We start from the raw sequence: 23675 nt of genomic DNA, 5'->3' as shown, positions 1-23675 counted from the left end.
GTGTACGACAGTAAATTAAGTTCATCAATTAGAGTGCCATCTGTTCTTCCTGGTTTTGTTGTTAACATGTACCTGTGAACCTGGAGTTACCATAGATTAAGTTTGCCTGTTCCTCCTCTTCACATTTGGCATACTTCATGTTCCAGTTACAAGTCAAAAGTTCACCTATAAAATACATGTTCCATAATATAGCCAACGTAACTTCACTTTCATAATGGTTTTGCTCTAGAGTATGAATGAAAGGAGGATTAAATGAGGAGTTACCTGACCATGATTTTCCTTCTATTTTTTGGGACTTGGGTTCACAGGATTTGTCTTTCTGAACTTCCTTTTTTTCAGTTTCTAAGAGGTACAAAAGAAAATGCCTATGAATTGGACATTATATATTCTATTATATATTCTAAAGTTAATAAATGAGAGAAGTGCCTTGCATATAGAACACAAAAACTTTCTTTCAGGTCTTTCCTATATATGCTATATCATAATGGTATCACTTAATAACTTTAGTTGTTGGGAGCAGCTCTGTGACAAAGGCTATTTGTTGTACCCAAATTTGGCCATGCAAATTAAGGGCTATATTTCCTAGCCTCTCTGGCAGCTAGGTGTCACTATATGCCTAAATTCCGACCAATGAACTGTGACGGGAAATGATGTAATACCTATCCTTTCTCCTCACCTGGTGGTCAGAATGTGGACATGGTGGTGAGCTATCCTGGGCCATGTGGTTGGAGGAGACACAAGACAGAAAGAGCCTGAGCCTCTGCTGATTTCATGGGGCTGAGCTGTCATATAAATTTTGACTTTTACATGAGAAACAAAGAAACTCCTGTCTTGTTTAGACATTGTTATTTTGTTTTGCTTTTGTTTGTTTTTTTAGACACTGTTATTTTGGATCACTGTTGCAGATAGTCAAAATTAAGTCCTCACTAATAATACATCTGACTGAATAGTAACTTCATTAACTTTTTAAGCTGTATCCCTACTATGCAGGGAGAGCCAGAAATTAGTAGCCTTGTTTCATGGAGAAATAAATATAATGCTGAAAAAAATGAAAGATTTAAAATTAGTTAATGTTAGTGTAGAATCTAGAACATAGGTTACCCATCTCTTAGGAGTTTTAAATAAGAATTTTCTTTGGGACTGTAGAACTATAGAATTAAAAAATTATGCTTAACTGAGGTCTTAAGTGGCTTTGAGATTGGTTCTCTAAAAGATTAGAATTCTTCAACAAAAAGAGCGTAAATTGGCATAGGCAATTCAGAGGAAAAGTCTTCTTCAGCATAAATATTTGAAATGCGGGGTGCTTTCAGTCTTAAATATGACCTCCAGAAACTCTTATATACAACTGGAAAAAGTGAGATACTTTTAAAGTTTGAAATAAAAGAAATTTATTTCTTTTATTTTGATATCAGACACCACATTTAAAATAAAAGGGTTTCTACTGCCTTTTCAGAGGTCCAATGAAAATTTCTACATGTAATATTACCAGATTTCTTCCTTACAAATAGGCTTCTAGTGTAAAAGGAATTCTAGGTAAATTGATAATAGAGACTTTCTGGTTTGCATGTAATTGATTACTCAAGGTCTAGACTCATGTTGAGTAGCAAAATATATCTGAAGATTGCATGACCTCATATGTCAGGAAGAGATCCTAACTGAAATGAATATTTCCTGAAAGGACTTTAAAAAACACTCTACAAAACAAGGAGCTGATGTAGAAGAACTATATTACTACCTGAAAGATGACCTTTTCTGCTTGATACCGAAATTTTCTCTTGCAGTTCAGGACTCATGAATAGTTGCTCGTCATAGATTTGCCCCTGAGTCCTTTCTTCCTGTGGAGGGATTTCAGTGTACTCAAAGGAAATAGCCTCCCTAGATTTTTCACTTTCTCTTAAGATACTACCTTTTCTTGATTGTGAAGTTGAGTCTATATCCTCTTGTTTTTCTGGAATTGTCTCTGTGGGTGGTTGTCGTTCTGCAGTTGACCCTCTGTGTGGTCCTTGTTCTACTACTGACTCTCTGCGTGCTCCTTGTTCTGCAACTGACCCTCTGGGTCGTCCTTGATCTAATAGGGATTCTCTGCGTGCTTCCTGTTCTGCAGTTGACCCTCTGGGGTGTCCTTGATCTAAGAGTGACTCTCTGTGTGATTCCTGTTCTGCAATTGACCCTCTGTGTGGTCCCTGTTCTAATACTGACTCTCTATGTGTTCCCTGTTCCTCAGGTGACCCTCTGTGTGATCCTTGTCCTGTTGTTGACTCTTCATGTTGTCCTTGTGCCGTTACTGATTCTCTGTAAAGTCCTTGCTCTGCAGCTGGTTCAGTGTGGATTCCTGGTGGTACTCCTTGTTCTATTATTGACTCATTATGTGGTCTTTGTTCTATTATTAATTCTCTACTTGATCCTTGTTCTGGAGTTGACCCTGTGTAGGTTCCTCGTTTTGCTACTGATTCTTTGTTCGGTTCTTGTTCTCCAGTTGACTCTTTGTCTTGTTCTTGTTCGTTGGTTGAAATTCTGTTTGGTTCTTGGTTTGCAGTTGTCCCTCTCTGCTGTTCTGGTGGGCTTTGTGGTAGTGTTGATTTTCTATGTTTATCATGTTTATGTTGATCTTCTGGATTTGCTAATAATTTACTTTGGCTCTTGCTAGCATGTTTTTCAGAAAGTAATGTATTCATCTCTAAGAGTACTTTGTCAAAGTCTTCATAAATGTGCTTCTGATTATCCATGTCTCCCCAGAACTCAGGCAAGTCTATCTCTCCAAATTCAACAAACGGCCCTAACACAGAAAACAAAACATTTACCTAAACAATTGATCTTATAGTGTAGAATCAGAGCTAGTAAATTAATGTAAAAGAGCAATGGGCTGTGATGACCTAGATGGGTGGGATGGGAGGGGTGTGAGGGAGGACCAAGAGGGAGGGGATATATGTATACATATAGCTGATTCCCTTCATTGTGCAGCAGAAGCTAATACAACATTGTAAAGCAATTATACTCCAATTAAAAAAAAAATCTATATGGGAAAAGAATCCGAAAAAGAATGGATGTATGTATATGTATAACTGAATCACTTTGCTGTACACCTGAAACTAACACGACATTGTAAATCAACTATACTCTATTATAAAATAAAAATTTAAAAAAAGCAATCAGCACAGTGACTGTAACATAGACCTATTGCTTTAAATAAATATCAGTTACCTTTCCCAGCAACTCAATAAAAAACAAAAAGGTATCTAAAGGAACATAAAAGATGCTCACTACTGTAAATTAGAAATAATCCCTTCCTAAAAGGTATGGTTTTGGAAATGAACATGATTCTTCTTTTGCTACTAGGAGAGTTGCTTAGACTTGTAAGGCAAATAGAATTTATCCTCTACTCTTGGTCCTCCCACAATAAGCATAGCATAGGGCTGAGGAAAGCGACAAATGTCTTTCACCTCATATACCTTTTCAGTATCTGCAATACCAAAATAAAAGCAAAGCTCTGTGACAATCTTTCACTGAGCTGTATTTTTCCAATATTCATTTTCTCTCCCTTCCCTCTTCCCTCTCTTTCTTCTTCATTCCTCAATTCTTTTTCTCCACAACTTATGTGGACACCTGGTTCAGAATTCTAGGGAAAGATTGGATAGCACTCATGAGAATCCCACTGTTAAACAACAACAACAACAACAAAACAACCTTGATATCCAGGACTACAGAAAATGGGACTCATGCCACAAGACTGTACCCCTTCCTCCCAAAACAGTTAGTATTTAAGTTCTAAAACTGCGATTCCCACAATTTTCAGGATACTCTATGTACACTATCCATAGATATTTAAGTATCCAAGTAATAAATTTTCACACAAGTAAAATATTCACTTTCTTTGGAAAACTCATCCATTCAAAGACCTCCTCTTTAAAAAATAAAAATATAACCCACAATCCTTTTGTTTTGGGAGTAATATAAAAAAGATATTTTACTGTATAAGTACAGTAGAGGTGTACAAGTAAAAGTGCTTGAGAGAGAGAGGTGTGGCCAAGAGGCCAGATTAGGAAGACCACGAGGTCACCTCCTTCCTTGGGCACACCAAAATTACAACTATTTACAGAGCAACTATCCACGAAAGCAGAAAAGATTTTCCGCAACTAAAGACATAGAGAAGGAACCACTATGAGACAGGCAGGAGGGGCAGAGATGTGGTATAATCAAGACCCACACCCCTGGGTAGGTGACCCACAAACAAGAGGATAATTACAATTGCAGAGGTTCTCTGCAAGGAGCAAGGGGTCTAACTCCCACATCAGGATCCTAGACTGGAGGTCCTGTCCCAGAACATCTGGCTTTGAAGGGCAGCAGGGCCCTTAAAGACTGGTACCTGGAAACTATAAGACATTGATGAAAGAAATTGAAGATGACACAAATGGAAAGATACACTGTGCTCATGGACTAAAAGAATCAATATTGTTAAAATGACTATATTACCCAAGGCAATCTACAGATTCAGTGCAATCTCTATCAAAACACCAATGGCATTTTTCACAGAACTAGGACAAATAATTCTGAAATTTTTATAGAAACACAAAAGACCCTGAATAGCCAAAACAATCTTGAGAAAGAAGAAGCTGGAGCTATCGCACACCCTGATTTCAAAATATATTATAGGGAATTCCCTGAGGCTTGGTGGTTAGGACTTTGCACTTTCACTGCCAAGGGCACGAGTTCAATCCCTGGGCAGGGAACTAAGATCCCACAAGTCATGAAGTGTGGCCAAGAAAAGAAAAAATCCAAACAAACAAACAAACAAAAGCTATGGTAATCAAAACAGTATGGTACTGGCACAAAACTGGCATGTAGATCAATGGAACAGAATGGAGAGACCAGAAATGAACCCACACTTATATCGTCAATTAATCTACAACAAAGAAGGCAAGAGTATACAATAGGGAAAGACAGTCTCTTCAATAAATGGTGTTGGGAAAACTGGACAGCTACATGCAAAAGAATCAAGCTGAATTACTTTCTCACACCATGTACAAAAATAAAATCAAAATGGATTAAAGACTTAAATGTAAGACCTGAATCCATTAAACTCCTAGAAGAAAACATTGGCAGTAGGCTCTTTGACATCTGCCTTAGTGATGTATTTTTGGATATGTCTCCTTAGGCAAGGGAAATGAAAGCAAAAATAAACAAATGGAACAGCATCAAACTAAAAAGCTTTGGCACAGCAAAGGAAACTATCAACAAAACAAAAAGCCTAATGAATGGGGGAAGATATTTATAAATGATATATCTGCTAAAGGGTTAATATCCAAAATGAAGAAGACATACAAACCAACATCAAAAAAACAACCTGATTAAAAAATGGACAGAGGACCCGAATTGACTTTTTTCCCAGAGAAGATGTACAGTTGGCCTACAGATACATGAAAGATGCTCAACATCACACTAATCATCAGGAAAATGCAAATCAAAACCACAATGAGATACCACCTCACACCTGTCAGAATGGCTATCATCAAAAAGACAACAAATAATAAGTGCTGGCAAAGATAAGGAGAAAAGGGAACCCTTGTGCACTGTTGGTGGTATTGTAAATTGATGCAGCCACTATGGAAAACAGTATGGAGATTCCTCAAAAAATTAAAAGTAGAACTGCCATATGACCCAGAGAACAAATGGTGGTTGCCAGAAGGGTTTGAGGTGTGGGTGAAACAGGTGAAGCGAATTAAAAGGTACAAACCTCCAGTTATATAATAAATAAGTCACAGGGATGTAATATACAGCATAAGGAATACAGTCAATCATATTGTGATAAGTTTGTAGGGGGATAGATTGTTACTAGACTCATCACGGTGATTATTTCCTAATACATGAAAATGTCAAATCATTATGTAGTACATTTGAAACTAACATAATATTGTACATCAACTACATTTCAATAAAAAATGCTTGGGAGAAGGAAACATTTTTCTTAGAAACTTTAGAATTCTAAGTTGGACATTAAAACTGGAATTACCACTACCAACTTAACTTCCAAAACATTCAGATTGTCACTAAAGCACCCCTTCATTTGAATGAATTTAAAATTGAATTCTAGCTGAGTTCTGACTTAACAACTTTTAGTATTACACCATAGTGAAAAACACATCTAGTTGTGATGAAGACTGAATTTTGTGTGGAATGAACAACTCGACAGAGCTATCATGATCTAAGGGAGATGTTATATGAAGGGATTCCATGGGGATAGAATGACCTTGTATTATCATTTCGGTGTACTGCATCACTCCAGCTTGAGCATGCTCCCTCTGGGTGGCACTTACATTGTCTTGGGTTTCGGAGTAAACCTCTGAGCACTTTTGAACTTTGGTCATAGAATGTTTCCAGTAAAGCCAATGTCCTCTGCCGATCCAAAAACCCTACCTAAGCAGAAAGTTGGCAATTAGTTGTTACAGGAGATTTGAAATTTTTATGTAGATGGAATACTGAAGATTTTATCATTACCACCAGCACCGTAATCACGTAAGTAAAAGCTGCAGAGTCAAAATCAGGAAAGTTATATCTTGCCTTTAAGCTTGCACTCTACTTCTCCTTTCTGTGACACTTAGTAGCCGCATAAATATTTGTTGTTACTTAACTGCTAAAACCAATACATGATGTTCAGTTCTTATCTAATCTGACCTGAGTATGACATTCGGAACAATTAATTGCTCCCTACTTGTTCTTTATTTGCATTGTTTTTATTTTAGGAAAAATTTCAATTAGAGAAAAATATAGAAAATGATAAAACTGACACTTGTGTTCCCAACACTCAGAAATTATGTTTGTTAACATTTTATGTATGTACTTTAAATACTGATATAATAACACGTTCCCTTGCTTTTATTTACTCAACATTGAGATCTGATTCATGTATTTAAGGAAATATATTTTATTTCTTTAATTGATGTATGGTATTCTATAATATGAAAACATCTTAATTTTTAAAAACACCCCTCTGTGGATGAGCATTTAGATTATTTCCAGTATTTTGATACCAAAATAATGTTGCAGTAGATATGCTTATATACATCTCTTTGTATACATATGTAAACATTTCCTTAGGGTAAATAAACAGAAGTATAATTAACAGATTGTGTATAATGTGCATTTTCAACTTTAGTAGTTATTGCCAAATAGCTCTACAAAACACCTATACCAATTTACATTCTCACCAGCACTGAATGAGGATATAATTTCTCCATATCCATGCCAATATTTGATATTGTTAGAGTTTATAATCTGATGGATAAAAAATGGTATCTAATTATTTTAATTTGCATTTCCCTGATTATTAGTGAGATTAAATATATTATATTTTCATATGTTTATTATGTACTTGGGTTTCCTGATCAATGAATGGCTTTTTTTTTTTTAAGATTTTTTTGATGTGGACCATTTTTAAAGTCTTTATTGATTTTGTTACAGTCTTGCTTCTGTTTTATGTTTTGTTTTTTTGGCCACGAGGCATGTGGGATCTTAGCTCCCTGACCAGTGATTGAACCCGCACCTCCTGCATTGGAAGGGAAAGTCTTAACCACTGGACCGCCAGGGAAGCCCCCCAGTGAATGGCTTTTTCTTGTCCTTTCCCATTTTTTCAGTTGGCATGAGTAGTCTGTTTCTTATTAACTTATAAATTTTTGATAATGATTATTCTGTTATCTATATAGCAAATAGTCTTTCTCAGTTTATCTCTTATCAGTTATCAGTTAATCTCTTACTAACTTAACTTTTGGTGAGTTTAGCCATATCAATGTTCTAAATTTTGAAGTAGTCAAATGCATCAATCATTTCCTCTATGGTTTGTGCTTACTTGCTGTATTCTTTAGGAAGTATTACCTATACTGAGGTCAAAAGGCATGCTCTAGGGCTTCCCTGGTGGCACAGTGGTTGAGAATCTGCCTGCCAATGAAGGGGACACGGGTTCGAGCTCTGGTCTGGGAAGATCCCACGTGCCACAGAGCAACTAGGCCCGTGAGCCACAATTACTGAGCCTGCGTGTCTGGAGCCTGTGCTCCCCAACAAGAGAGGCCGCGATGGTGAGAGGCCCGCGCACCGCGATGAAGAGTGGCCCCCACTTGCCGCAAGTAGAGAAAGCCCTCGCACAAAAACGAAGACCCAACACAGCCATAAATAAATAAATAAATAAAAACATCGCCAATGTTATTAAAAAAAAAAAAGAATAATGCTAAAAAAAAAAAAAAGGTATGCTCTATATCTGCTTCTAAAGCTTTAAAAATTTTGTTTTCCACATCTAGGTCTCTGATCAGATGGAACTTATTTTTCCTCATTAAGGAGACTGAAATCTAATTTTATTTTTTTTCCAATATGGAAGCCAATCATCCCAATATCGTTTATTGATTAGTCCCTTCCCACTAGTTTACATCCATGTTATACACTAAATTCCCACATTCTCATGGGTCTGATGCCAGGTTCAATATTCTGTTAATATAACTTTATTTTTGTAAATCAGGAAAATTCTCCCCAACTTGTTCTTCTTTTTAGAACTGTTTTTGCTATATTTGGACCTTCATTTTTCCATACAATTTTTAAAAACTAAAGCTTTGAAAAATAACGTACAGAAAAGTACACAAATAATAAGTGCATGGTTTTATGAATTATCACAGTATAAACATACACATGAGCTGTTTCTCAAAGGAGAATAGTTAACTTTGGTAGAAGGCATGGTTTTGCTCCAAAACTTGAGGGATCTACATTGTGATTCTACTATTGCAACTTGCGATAGCTTTCTAATTTGCCCTGTTCATTTCAAATACTGTAGGATCTTCTAGGCGATAAGGCACAAGATAAAGAAGAGGCTTTGTAATGCAGCCTAGAAAGCCTACAAGACCTTTTCTTGCTCTGGGACCCCCTTTGCCAGCTGATGGCTCAGTTAACACAAAAGAGCAGCACAGATTGATACAAATGTGGTAAAGGTTGTTCCTAAAATGTAAAAAGGTCCAATAAGCATTATGCTTCTTTCTTAGTGGTAGGTGGCACAGGATATAGCAATTTGCCTCATATTTGAAACAGATATCCTGTCATGCTACCAACTACTAGAAGCTAAAAATTTTACCAACGTAGAAAACACTGAATTTTTATGGTTTTTATCTTCCACCCTCTGACACACATGGAGCTTACCAAGGCATCTCATGCTTCTTCCAGCTCATCCAGTCCAATCACCACAGTGGAAATCATCAAGGTGGTGAACCTGTATGATGTTCTATGTTATGTCAACACAGTCAATGTCTCTGCATACTAAATTATGATAGAAAGAAAAAGAGCTGCCTTAGCCCTATGCCAAGGCAGTGAAAGGATACTGCTGTTCCTAATAGGTGAAATCAAGCTTCTTTTGTTGGTCCTTGCAAACTGCTCTAGAGAAAATAGTAGTTGCCAGATCAGTTGTCGTGAATGATGGATCTGTGTCAATTTGGTCCAATAAATGTTCCACATCTTGGATTCCATATATATGTGTTAGCACACATATACATGGAATCTAAGAAAAAAAAAAAAAGGTCATGAAGAACCTAGTGGCAAGACGGGAATAAAGACACAGACCTACTAGAGGATGGACTTGAGGATATGGGGAGGGGGAAGGGTAAGATGTGACAAAGAGAGAGAGTGGCATGGACATATATACACTACCAAATGTAAACTAGATAGCTAGTGGGAAGCAACCGCATAGCACAGGGAGATCAGCTCTGTGCTTTGTGACCGACCACCTAGAGGTGTGGGATAGGGAGGGCGGGAGGGAGGGAGATGCAAGAGGAAAGAGATATGGGAACATATGTATATGTATAACTGATTCACTTTGTTATAAAGCAGAAACTAACACACCATTGTAAAGCAATTATACTCTAATAAAGATGTTAAAAAAAAAAGGTTCCACATCTTGAATAGCAGCTGCAAATGGTGTTAGTGTAATCTACAAATATTCTTCAAGATCTACCTACCTTCTGCATAGGCAAAACAGAAGAACTAGATAAGAATGTAATAAGAATGTTATTTTCTGAATCCTTCATATCACTAATATATTTTCATACCTAATCTCTGTGGAATTGTGTTTCTTTTTTAATTTGTTTTTGTTATCCGTTTGTTTTTTACCATTTTGGCAGGCAGAGAAAGTTCACCATGATAGCCTTCAGCCCCTAATTTGTAAGAATTCTGCTAGTTGCTCTACATGTCTATTCCAGTTGTACATTCAAGAACCAGAAATAAATATAGCTAGGTCCCGCAGATTAACTGGGTCTATGATATAACCTTGGACCAAAACAGCATTTATCACCTGACATCCATAAGCCCTAACTTTAACCAGTGGTCCACTGGGGCACTTTGGGATACCAGGGATTAGTGTTAACTTGGAGTCTGGTAATCTCTGAAAGTCTGGTGGAATATTTCCCTCTTTCCAATGCATATTCACCCTAGTAAAGGGCTACATGTCCTTTGAGGAAGGCTTGAAGTAAAATCTACAGTATATGCTTGTAGCAGTCATGTAGAATTCTTCCTCAAGAGAGCCAGCCTCCACTTCAACCAAAGCCTTCTGGGTGTATCAACTGCTTGTCTGGGAACTGGATAAGAAGACAAAACTCTCCATTGTGGTGTCTCAGCTCATGTTTCTGGCCCCATAGTTAGAGCTTTTCTGTAAATAGTTCTAGTAATAATTTAGTAGATATCCTACCTATGTAATTCCTAAGAAAATCATGATCACTACAGAAAATCTATGAGTCAAAACATTCATATGGCCACTTTAATTTCTGCTGTTCATTATGGTAATTCCAATCATATGTTCAGGAACTAGGTAAAAAACCACAGTATGAGTCCTAGACAAATAAGGCCTATTATAATATGGCCTTTAACCTTGGACATTAAGTCAAAATACCATTTATCTATGATATTAACTTTGACCAGTAGACTCTATCTCTGGCAGTTAAATGCCACTTGTCTTCTAGGAATCCCATCAGTTCCTTGAAACCAGAAAGCTCATTTCAATGCCACTAACTCCTACCATCCATCATTCCCAACCTACAGAGGACAGCTACCAAGGAGCTTTTTAGGGATGTTAGTGCTCCTGTCATTAATGGATTTCTCAGGGATTGTCATCTGGGCACTCTTGGGGAATAGGATGAAGGTGAATATGGGTAGGCTACCTATAAGAAATCAACTACGTCAATTTTACAAGCCTTTGGATTTATTCCTTTATAGCATGCCATGAAGGCTCTGGCATCTCAATCTCATTGAATGTAGGCTGTATTTGAGTCAAGGTTATAGTTAATCTACCAAGAAAACTGTTAAAACCATTTCCAAGATACTAAAAATATTACTGCTTAGCAAATCTTCTAAGTATAATGATATTGATAAATCTGGGCTAATCCAAAGTTATATCCATCCTCCTAAGTCTAAAAGTTTTATAATCAGGAATTCTCTGGCGGTCCAGTGGTTAGGACTTTACCTTCCACTGCAGGGGGCACAGGTTTGATCCCTGGTTGGGAACCAAGATCCCACATGCCACGTGAAGTGGCCAAAAAAAATTTTTTATAATCAATTCCCACACATGTTCCCCAAGTTTCTGCTGCTATGAATTAGCAAAAACTTGCTATTCTCCTGGAATACTAACAATCACCTTTCTCTACAGATTTGACTAGTCCTCGTGAGGCATGCTGAGATCTGACTTTTGGGTCTAAAGGCAATGGATGATACACAGGTGGGCCTTAAGGAAAATAGCTAATTGCCCCAAGTGAAGATATAGGTTCTGTAAGGAAAGAAAAGCTTATATCCTCAAAAAAAGGAGAGAAGGGATTGATTTTGCTGCCAAGGGAGTCTTTAGGGAGGTTCGTAGCACAAGTCTCAGCTTCCATCCAAATGTAACCATTCCAAGTCTCAGGATCCCTCTATTTTCCAAGCAATGTGCTGACTTTCACACGAGAGACTTATGAATTTGGCTTATGTTTTCATTCTGTCCCATTAAACTTGGGGGCTGATTTTTTTTTAACCTATATCTGCTCTGAAGCTACAAGAAATAGAGATTCCTTTAGAGTCATCATGGACATTTTCTTTTGTGACTGAAACTTGAGCCGAGCATTTAAAGCCCTGAGCTTGTCTTTCACTTTCTATAACCTCTCCAATGCAGTGAGATGAAGCTCAACCACCGACAGCCCTTGTAGTCAGCACTATTACAATTATGATAAAATGCAGCAGCCACTTGGTCTCTTAAAGCCCAAGGAACTTCATCCCAAGCAACCATAAGTGATCATTTAAAATTTTTTTCATTGAGGAATAATAAGTATGCAATAAAGGGTATACATCTTAAGTGTTTAGCACAATAAATGTTTACCTATCTACTGTGTAAACATTACTCAGATAAAGATATAGAACATTTTTATCATCACTAGAAGGCTCCTTCATGGTTTCTGTTAGTCAATAATTCTCCCAAAGGTAGTTATTATTCTGATATTTATCACTATATATTAGTTTATCTGTTATTGAATTTCATATAATCGGAGTTATATGACCTTTTGTGTCTTTCTTTGTTCAACATTTTATCTGTGAATGTTATTCATGTTTCATTTGACTGTAATTCTTGTTTCATTGCTACACAATATTCTACTGTATGAATATATATATGAAAATTTATTTAATCATTTTATTGTTGATGTACATTTGTATTGTTTTTAGTTTTTGACTATTATGAACACTTTTTGGATTTTTTGGTCAATTTCAATGAAGCATAATTTACATCCAGGAAAATGCATCAATTTAAAGTGTACAGTTCAGGGACTTCCCTGGCGGTCCAGTGGTTAAGACTTCGCCTTCCAATGCAGGGGATGCAGATTGGATCCCTGGTCGGGGAGCAAGGTCCCACATGCCTCACGGCCAAAAAACCAAAATACAGAACAGAAGCAATAATGTAACAAATTCAATAAAGACTTTTAAAACGGTCCACGTCAAAAAAATCTTTAAAAACAGTGTACAGTTTAATGAGTTTTGATAGTGTATATACCCAAGTAACTACCACCACAATGAAGAGAAAGAACATTTTCATGAAACCAAAAGTTCTCTTGTGCCACTTTGCAATCAGTCCCCTCTACTCATGGCCCCAGAAAACTACCAATCTGCTTTCTACTGTTGTAGATTAGTTTTCTGTGTTTTAGATTTTCATATAATTAAATCATGTAGTGTGTTCTCTTCTGTGACTGCCTTCTTTCACTTAGCATAATATTTTTAAAATTCCTCAACGTTATTATATATATCAGTAGTTCATTCTCTTTCATTGATGAGTAGTAATTCCACTGTGTGGCTATACTACCGTGTGTTTATCCACAAGTTATGGACATCTGGGTTGTTTCCAGTTTCGAGCTGTTACGAATGAGGCTGTTAAGAACATTAAATATAAGTCTTTGGGTATACATATGTTCAGATTTCTCTCATTCCATTTTATTTCTCCTAGGTAAATATCTCGGAGTGGAATTGCTGGTTGATGGGTCATATGGTAAGTATATGTTTAACTTTTTAAGAAACCACCAAACTGGGAATTCCCTGGCAGTCCAATGGTTAGGACTCCGTGCTTTCACTGCCCAGGGCACGGGTTCAATCCCTCGTTGGGGAACTAAAATCCTGCAAGCTGTGCGGTGTGGCCAAAAAAAAAAAAAAGAAAGAAACCACCAAACTGTTTTCCAAAGTGGTTGTTCCATTTCTATCAGCAATGTATGAGAATTCTGGTTGCTCTACATCTTTACCAACACTTGGTATTGTCAGGCCTTTTAATTTTAGCTACTCTAGTGGGTGTAATTTTTATCTCATAGTGGTTTTAATTTGCATTTCTCTATGACTATTGACATTGAACATATCTGCATGTGCTTACTGGACATACATATATCTTCTTTCCTGAAAGTTAAAAAAAAAAAACCCATGGCATTTTGATTAGATTGTTTCATTAAGTTGTAGGAGTCCTCTATACACTCTGGACACACAACTTTTGTCATTAAATCTATTGCAAATATTTTATCCCAGTCTATAGCTGTCTTTTCATTTCCTCAATAGTGTCTTTCAGAGAACAGAATTTTAAATTTGGTGAAGTCCATTTTATCAAATATTCCTTTAAGGTTCTCTTCTGGAAGTTTGTGATTTTACCTTAAACATTTAGGTCTAAAGGCAATTTCAAGCTTATTTTTATGTTTGGTGTGAGGTAAAGCTTGGAGTACAACTCGCCCCCCCACCCCAAAGTCGGTAGCCAGTTTTTCCAGCACCATGTGTTGAAAAGATTATCCTAGGAACCTCTGTTGAAAATCAACTGACCATGTACATGTGGTTACATTTCTTACTATTTGGTTCCACTGATCTATTTGTCTATTCTCACGCCAATACCGTGCTGTTTTGATTTCTGTAGATATATATTAAATCCTTAAATCAGCTAGTGTAAATTTTCCAACTTTGTTCTTTTTCAAAATTATTTTGGCTACTCTGCATCCTTTGAAATTCATGAACGTTTTAAAATCAGTCTTGTCAATTTCTATAATTAAGCTTACTAGGATTTGGATCAGAATTGTGTTGAATTTATAGATCAATTTGGGAACTGACTAAACATAGTGAGTCTTTTGATTCATGAGTATGGTCTCTGAGAGAAATGAGGACTGGTCTCTTCAATGAATTAGGTTTTTTATTTCTCTCAGTAATGTTCGGTAGTTTTCAGTCTATGGGTATTGTATATACTTTGTTTAATTTATCTGTATTTCATGTATGTGATTTAGGCATTTAAAATTTTCATTTTCCAATTGCTCATTGCTAGTATATAGACATACAATTGATCTGTATGTATTGACCTTACGTCCTGAAGCCTTACTAAATTCATGTATATGTTCTAGTGAATTCAATTTTTATATTCCTTAGGATTTTCTACATAGAAGATCATGTAATCTTGACTAAAGAGGATTTCTTTTTCTTTTCATGCCTACTTCACTGGCTAGTACCTCCACTACAATGTTAAATAAAAGGGGTGAGGGTGGACATCCTTGCCTTGTCCCTGATATAAGGAAGAAATCATTAATTTTTTCACCATTAAGTATAAATGTAGGCTTTCCATAGATGCTCCTTATCATTTTGAAAAAAATTCTATTTCTAGTTTGATGAGAGGTTTTTAAAAAAAATCATGAATGTGTGTTGAATTTTGTCAGATGGCCATATAGTTTTTCTTTTTTTAGTCTCTTAATATGGTTAATTGCCTTGATGGAATTTTGAATATTAAACCAATCTTACATCCCTGGATTACACTCCACTTGATCTTAATATATTACCTTTATAATATATTGCTGAGCTAATTTGCTAAAATTAACTTAAAGATTTTTGTATCTGGTTCATGGAAGATATTAGCCTACAGGTTTTTTTTTTTTTTTCTTGAGATAGTTTCGTCTGGCTTTTATATCAGAATAATGATGGTCACATAAAATGAGTTGGAAAATGTTCTCGCTTCTATTTTCTGGAAGACTTTGTGTGGGTCTGGAATTATTCCTTCCTTAAATGTTTGCTAGGATTCAGCAGTAAAGCCGTCTTGGCCTGGAGTTTTGTTTGTGGAAAGGTTTTTAATGACATTAATTTCTTTATACATATGAGAGTATCTAGGTTTTCTATTTCCTTTCGAGTCAGACTTGGTAATTTGTGTCTTTCAGAGAATTTGTCCACTCGATCTAAGTGGCAAATTTATTGGCATAAAGTTGTTCATAATGTTCCCTCATTGTCTTTTTATTTTTTATTTTATTAAAAAAACTTTTTTTTAAAAAATATTTTTGGGCCATGCCACACAGCATGAGAGATATTAGTTCTCTGACCAGGGACTGAATCCATACCTCCTGCAGTGGAAGGGCGGAGTCTTCTTATTTATTTTCTTCCTTCCTTCCTTCCTTTCCTTCCTTCCTTCCTTCCTTCCTCTCTCCCTTCCTTCCTTCCTCCTCCTTCCCTGCCTTCCTTCCTTCCTTTCTCCCTCCCTCCTTTCCTTCCTTTTTTTGTTGGCTGCGTCCAGTCTTAGTTGAGGCACGCGGGATCTTTGCCGCATGCGGGCTTCTCTCTAGTTGTGGCGCAGGGTCTTCTAATTGTGGCATGCAGGTTTTCTCTCCCTAGTTGTGGTGCACGGACTCCAGAGTGCGTGGGCTCTGTAGTTTCCAGCACATGGGCTCTCTCGTTGAGGCACGCAAGCTCAGTAGTTGTGGCGCGGGCTTACTTGCCCCGTGGCATGTGGGATCCCAGCTCCCCGAATACCAGGGATTGAACCCGCATCCCCTGCATTGGAAGGCGGATTCTTTACCATTGGACCACCAGGGAAGCCCTGGAAGGGTGGAATCTTAACCACTGGACTGCCAGGAAAGTCCCCCCCCCCATTGTCTTTTTAATGTCTGTGGGCTCTGTAGTGCTCTTTCTTTCCTGATATCAGTAATTTGTTTCTTCTCTTTTTTCTTTGATCACTCTACCTAGAGGTTTATCAATTATATTAATCTTTTCAAAGAGCCAGCTTTTGTTTTGATTTTCACAATTGTATTTTGTTTTTTATTTCATTGATTTTTGCCGATTTCTGTATCATTTCTTCCTTTTTATTGACTTTGCCTTTATTGGGTTTTGCTTTTCTTTTTCTAGCTTTATAAGATGGAAGCTTAGATCACTGATTTTAGACTGCTCTTGTTTTTTTAATTTTATTTTTTTAATTGGAGTATAATTGCTTTACAATGTTGTGTTAGTTTCTGCTGTACAAGGAAGTGAATCAGCTTTATGTATACATATATCCCCTCCCTCTTGGACCTCCCACCCCCACCCACTCCACCCATCTAGGTCATCACAGAGCACCGAGCTGAGCTCCCTGTGCTATACCGCAGGTTCCCACTAGCTATCTATTTTACACATAGTAGTGTATTTATGTCAAATCTAATCTCCAAGTTCATTGCACCCTCCCCCTCCCTGACTGTGTCTACATGTCCATTCTCTACATCTGCGTCTCTATTGCTGCCCTGGAAATAGGTTCAACTGTACTATTTTTCTAGGTTCCACATATATGTACTAATATACGATATTTGTTCTTCTCTTTCTGACATACTTCACTCTGTATGAAAGACTCTAGGTCCATCTATAAATGACCCAATTTCGTTCCTTTTTATGGGTGAGTAATATTCCATTGTATATATGTACCACATCTTCTTTATACATTCCTCTGCTGATGGACATTTAGGTGTTTCCATGACCTGTCTATTGTAAATAGTGCTGCAATGAACAATGGGGTACATGTGTCTTTTTTGAATTATGGTTTTCTCAGGGTATATGCCCAGTAGTGGGATTGCTGGGTCATATGGTAGTTCTATTTTTAGTTTTTTAAGGAACCTCCATACTGTTCTCCATAGTGGCTGTATCAATTTACATTCCCACCAACAGTGCAAGAGGGTTCCCTTTTCCACACCCTCTCCAGCATTTATTGTTTGTAGATTATTTTTAATTTATTTTATTTTTATTTATTTATTTATTTGGCTGCGTTGGGTCTTCACTGCTGCGTGCCGGCTTTCCCTAGTTGTGGCAAGGGGGGGCTACTCTTTGTTGTGGTGTGCAGGCTTCTCATTGCGGTGGCTTCTCTTGTTGCAGAGCACAGGCTCTAGGCGTGTGGGCTTCAGTAGTCGTGGTGTGTGCGCTCAGTAGTTGTGGCTCGTGGGCTCTAGAGTGCAGGCTCAGTAGCTGCGGCGCATGGGCTTAGTTGCTCTGCAGCATGTGGGATCTTCCTAGACCAGGGCTCAAACCTGTGTCCCCTGCATTGGCAGGTGGATTCTTAACCACTGTGCCACCAGGGAAACCCTGTTTGTAGATCTTTTGATGATGGCCATTCTGACTGGTGTGAGATGATACCTCATTGTAGTTTTGATTTGCAAATCTCTAATAATTAGTGATGTTGAGCATCTTTTCATATGCCTCTTGGCCATGTGTATGTCTTCTTTGGAGAAATGTCTATTTAGGTCTTCTGCCCATTTATTTATTTATTTATTTATTTTTGGCTGTGTTGGGTCTTCGTTGCTGCGTGCGGGCTTTCTCTAGTTGGGGCAACGGGGGCTACTCTTCCACACGGTGCGTGGGCTTCTCATTGCAGTGGCTTCTCTTGTTGCAGAGCATGGGCTCTAGGCGCGCGGGCTTCAGTAGTTATGGCACATGGGCTCAGTAGTTGTGGCTCGCGGGCTCTAGAGCGCAGGCTCAGTAGCTGTTGCACACTGGCTTAGTTGCTCCGAGGCATGTGGGATCTTCTCGGACCAGGGATTGAACCCCTGTCCTCTCACTGGCAGGCGGATTCTTAACCACTGTGCCACCAGGGAAGTCCCTTCCGCCCACTTTTTGATTGGGTTGTTGTTTTTGTTTTTTTGTTTTTTAAAAATTATTTATTTATTTATTTTTGGTTGTGTTGGGTCTTTGTTTCTGTGCGAGGGCTTTCTCTAGTTGTGGCAAGCGGGGGCCACTCTTCATCGCGGTGCGCGGGCCTCTCACTATCGCGGCCTCTCTTGTTGCGGAGAACAGGCTCCAGATGCGCAGGCTCAGTAATTGTGGCTCACGGGCCTAGTTGCTCCGTGGCATGTGGGATCTTCCCAGACCAGGGCTTGAACCCGTGTACCCTTCATTGGCAGGCAGATTCTCAACCACTGTGCCACCACGGAAGCCCTGGGTTGTTGTTTTTTTGATATTGAGCTGCATGAACAGTTTGGAGATTAATTCTTTGTCCGTTGCTTCGTTTGCAAATATTTTCTCACATTCTGAGGGTTGTCTTTTTGTCTTGTTTATGGTTTCCTTTGCTGTGCAAAAGCTTTAAGTTTAATTAGGTCCCATTTGTTTATTTTAGACTGATCTTATTTTCTTATATAAGCACTCAAAGCTATAAATTTCTAAGCACTTCTTTAGTGGCATTTCTCTAATTTTATTACATTGTGTTTTAGTTATCAGTTTCAAATATTTCCTAATTTCTCCTGTGATTTTTTTTTTTTTCCTCATGGGTTATTTAGAAGTGTTTCTAAATATTTGGGGATTTTCCAACTATCTTTCTGTTATTGATTTCTAACTTAATTCTGCTGTAGTCAAAGAGCGTACACAGTGTGATTTCAATTCTTTTAAATTTATCGAGATCTGTTTCATGGTATAGCATGTGATCATCTTTGTGAATGTTTCAAGTGCAATTGAAAAGTATGTTTTTCTGCAGTTGTTGAGTTGAAATGTTCTATAACACTCAAAGTCAAGTTGGTTGACAGCATTTTTGAAGTATTTTATATCCTCGCTGATTTTCTGTCTATTTGTTCTATCAACTGCTAAGAAAGTAGTGTTTAATTCTCCAATTGTAATTGCAGTTCTGTCCTTTTTTGCTTGAAACTCTATTATGTGTATAGACAATTAGAATTATTATGTCTTCTTATCAAATTGACCCCTTTATCATTATACTATAGCCCTCTTAATCCTTGGTAATACTCCTGTTCTGAAGGCTCCTTTGTCTTATACTAATGTAGCCAAAAGATATATCTTTTTCCATACCTTTACTTTTAAACTATTTGTATCTTTATATTGGTCTTATCCAGCCTGACAATCTCTGTCTTTAGACTGGTGTGTTTAGCCCATATTCATTTAAATAATTATCACTATGGTTAGCTTTAAATAGACCATCTTGCTACCTGGGTTTTCGTTTGTTTTTGTCCCATTTCTTCTTCCTTCTTTCTTCTTCTTCTTCTCCTTCTCCTTCTCCTTCTTTTTCTCCTTCCCCTTCCCCTTCTTCTTCTCCTCTTCCTCCCCCTCCTTCTCCTTCTTCCTCTTCCTCTTTCTCTCCTCCTTATTTTTTTTGCTTCTTTTACTGCCTTTTTTTAAAATAAATTTATTTATTTATTTATTTTTGGCTGTGTTGGGTCTTCGTTGCTGCGCGTGGGCTTTCTCTAGTTGAGGAGAGTGGGGGCTACTCTTTGTTGTGGTGCACGGGCTTCTTGTTGCGGTGCACGGGCTTCTTGTTGCGGTGGCAGAGCAGGGGCTCTAGGCGTGCGGGCTTTAGTAGTTGTGGCACACAGCCTCAGTAATTTTGGCTTTCAGGCTCAATAGTTGTGGCACACAGGCTTAGTTGCTCCATGGCATGTGGGATCTTCCCGGACCAGGGCTCGAACCCGTGTCTCCTGCATTGGCAGGCAAATTCTTAACCACTGCACCACCAGGGAAGTCCCATTCCTGCCTTCTTTTGATTATATTTTAATATTCCACGTTATTGCCACAATTGGTTTAATAGCTATGCCTCTCTTTTTTCTAGTAATTGCTATAAAATTTAACATTATGCATCTTTATCTTATCACAGTCTACTTTCAAATAATATTATATACTTTATGCCTAATGTAAGAAACTTATTTCTATTTTCTCCCATCCATTATTTTTGCTATTGTTGTCATACATTTCACTTCTACATATATTATAAACTTCACAATACATTATTAGTTTTGCTTCAAAGAGTAAATGATCATTTAAATAACATTTTAAATGAGGAGAAAAGTCTTTTATAACCACTCAGGCATTTTCTTTTTCTCTCTCTTTCTGCTTCGGTTTGGATAGTTTCTATTGCTATGTCCTTATGTTTACTAATATTTTCTTCTTCAGTGTCTAATTTCATGCTAATCTTATGTAGTAAAGTCTTAATTTCACATATATATATATATTTTTTATCTCTAGGGGTTCAATTTGGAACATGGCTGGTTGAAACAAGAAGCTAGTGGATGGCACTGTGGATTCAAGATCCTGGTTAACACTTAAAAGATCATTGCTCCTCACTCAACAAAGCATGGCTCCATATATATATACATATATATATATATATATGTATATGTATATAAAATATATATATATGTATTTTTAAAATTAATTTATCTATTATTGGCTGCATTGGGTCTTAATTGCTGCGCGCGGGCTTCTCATTGCGGTGGCTTCTCTTGTTGCGGAGCACGGGCTCTAGGTGCGTGGACTTCAGTAGTTGTGGCTCACTAGTTTCAGTAGTTGTGGCTCACGGGCTCTGGAGCACAGGCTCAGTAGTTGTGGCACACGGGCTTAGTTGCTCTGCAGCATGTGGGATCTTCCCAGACCAGGGCTCGAACCAGTGTCCCCTGAATTGGCAGGCAGATTCTTAACCACTGTGCTACCAGGGAAGCCCCAATATATATTTTTAATAGCATCCTCTGACTAAGAACTAGTATTGCTTTTTTTTTTTAATGCTGTACCTAATTCTGAAAACTTCAACTGAATAAATATCTCAGAGGAGACATTCTGCCTTTAAGGACCACTCTGAATGGTGGATCCTGAGCCTCATTCCAGTTAACTACGTGTCTTGTTATAAACATTTCTCTAGGCTCATGTAGCTATAGATATACAAACATGTGTACCTATGTATATGTACCCATATGGTTTATGTCCTTGTTTGCTTTACAAAAATGGGATTTTATTACATACATTTCTCCATCTTTTACTTTTTTCACTCATTAATAATGTATAAAAATCCTCCAAGTCAGCTGGTGTAGATCTATTCAGTTTGTATAAAGGCTGCATGATATTCCAAGATGTAGATGTACCATCATTTAAAAAACATTTCCTTACAGATAAACATTCCCTTTATCTCTCCCTCTCTCTCTCTTTCATGTGTAAGCAGTGCCATAGGAATCATCCTTGTACATGTATTTTCTATCTACTGGTGCTTTTATTTCTTTGGGATAAAAATTTCAGGAATGGGATCACTTGGTTGAAGGATGTGTGTATTTTTTATTTAAATAGGTATATCCAGATTGCTTTACAAAGATACTATACTATTAAATTTTCACCAGGAATGTTTGAGAAAATACTTTTCCTCTATCCCTACCAGCAATAGGTATTATCATTTTGTTTTATTTATTTATTTTTCGGTATTGTCATTTTAAAATGTTTTTGCTCATCTGTTGAGTATGCAGTGATTCTACATATTCTATGTTCATATCCTTTGCCCATTTTTCTTTGGAGGCTTACATAGTGTCCTACCATCAAATAAAGGGGCAATTAGTTCAGTGCCAGTAGTACTTGTTGATTCTGACCACATGGAGTTCATCCCACTGAATCATTTGGAAGTGGGCCTTTTTTTTTTTTTTGGTGTTTTTTGTTAATGCCCATGGTTCTCCTTGTCCCAACTTCAAGTGTTAGACACTTTCTGGGGGTATTTCCAGAACTTTTACTGTCATCTTCTCTGCACACCCACCCCCTTTATACACAGGTATTTAGGAACACTCATTATCTTTCCTCTAGCCACAGGAGTGGGACTACCCTCAGGCTCATCCACCTAGACCCCTCCTTCTGCAGTGGCTAACCTTCCTCTTTAGTGCCATGTTGCATTCAGGACTTCTCAATGAAGCTTGCAGTCTCTGAGCTACACCCAGGAAATTATGCATAAGCCCTGGTGTTCTTAAATTTCTCCTCAACCTACTTGGAATTTCTAAGTGTCTACAATGTTGCCTTCAACACACAACCCTGGTTGGGGTATAAGAGTGTAATATCAGATATTAACTCTGACTTAGGGATCCAGGCAACCCCTAAGCAGTAGTCACATCCCCTCCAACCTCCATCTCCCATCAGCTGGTCACAACTTCCCACTGACAGAAGAAGTGCTTTGATGTCATATTTTGCATTCTTCTTCACTCTATGATTCTCCATTCTTTCTCAAGATCCCAGAATTTTCAGTTGAAAGTAGAGGATTTTGAACTCTTGTCGCAGCTCCTCATTGAAAATATTCAGAAACTCAATTAATTGAGTTTCTGAATAACTTCTTTACTCTAGACTGTATCTACCTTCCGTCAAAGATCAGCACATAACTACTGTTTGAATGATGGGAAGAAAAGCAAAAAGCATAAGCAAACCTGAGTTATTTTTCTAAATATTATCCCACTGTGTGGGATATCCCACTATGTGAGGTAATGTTTTGTACTACACATGAGTTGGTATTAAATTGGCCAACAGAGGATAGTTGTTCTCCAGGCATTTGTCAGGGAGTAAAATCTTGACCCATGTTACCCAATATTTATTATTAGCTCTGTTAAAAGAAACAATTTTCAAGGATTGCCTGAAAGACACATAGACATTTCAGATTTTATAAAATATATTCCTGACTTAAGCCAAATTAGCAGGTATCTGAGAACCTAGACTGTAATGCATTGGCTCCTTTAAGAACTGCTTTTTCTGAATTGCAGTCAGGTGTGGTATCATTTACCTACATGTAAGGTGGTTTTAAGAAACTGTTCCAGGCTTCCCTGGTGGTGCAGTGGTTAAGAATCCACCTGCCAATGCAGGGGACACAGGTTCGAGCTCTGGTCTGGGAAGATACCACATGCTGCGGAGCACCTAAGCCTGTGTGCCACAACTACTGAGCCTGCGCTCTAGAGCCGCAAGCCACAACTACTGAGCCCTCGTGCCACAACTACTGAAGCCCATGTGCCTAGAGCCCGTGCTCCACAACAAGCCACCGCAATGAGAAGCCTACACACTGCAACGAAGAGTAGCCCCCACTCACTGCAACTAGAGAAAGCCCGCACGCAGCAACGAAGACCCAACGCAGCCATAAATAAATAAATAAATATATTAAAAAAAAAAAAGAAACTGTTCTAATAAAGTCGTTTTTTCAC

The 23675-nt window shown here is 37.8% G+C and overlaps 1 protein-coding gene across 1 annotated transcript in view; it reads right to left on the bottom strand.

The window, feature by feature from the left end:
- EFCAB5 (EF-hand calcium binding domain 5) overlaps window positions 1–23675 on the bottom strand; it is a 115470-nt gene that overhangs the window by 18802 nt on the left and 72993 nt on the right. The window contains exons 10-13 of the mRNA XM_059908637.1: window positions 6312–6411; window positions 1736–2776; window positions 265–342; window positions 73–165 (exon numbers count right to left, since the gene is read on the bottom strand). Coding sequence (XP_059764620.1) covers window positions 73–165; window positions 265–342; window positions 1736–2776; window positions 6312–6411 — 1312 coding nt within the window. The remainder of the gene's footprint in view (window positions 1–72; window positions 166–264; window positions 343–1735; window positions 2777–6311; window positions 6412–23675) is intronic.

This window comes from Balaenoptera ricei, chromosome 20 (genome assembly GCF_028023285.1).
Source record: "Balaenoptera ricei isolate mBalRic1 chromosome 20, mBalRic1.hap2, whole genome shotgun sequence".
Classification (NCBI taxonomy): domain Eukaryota; kingdom Metazoa; phylum Chordata; class Mammalia; order Artiodactyla; family Balaenopteridae; genus Balaenoptera; species Balaenoptera ricei.
Note: the sequence above shows the minus strand (reverse complement) of the source record. Positions and strands in the feature narration are given on the sequence as shown.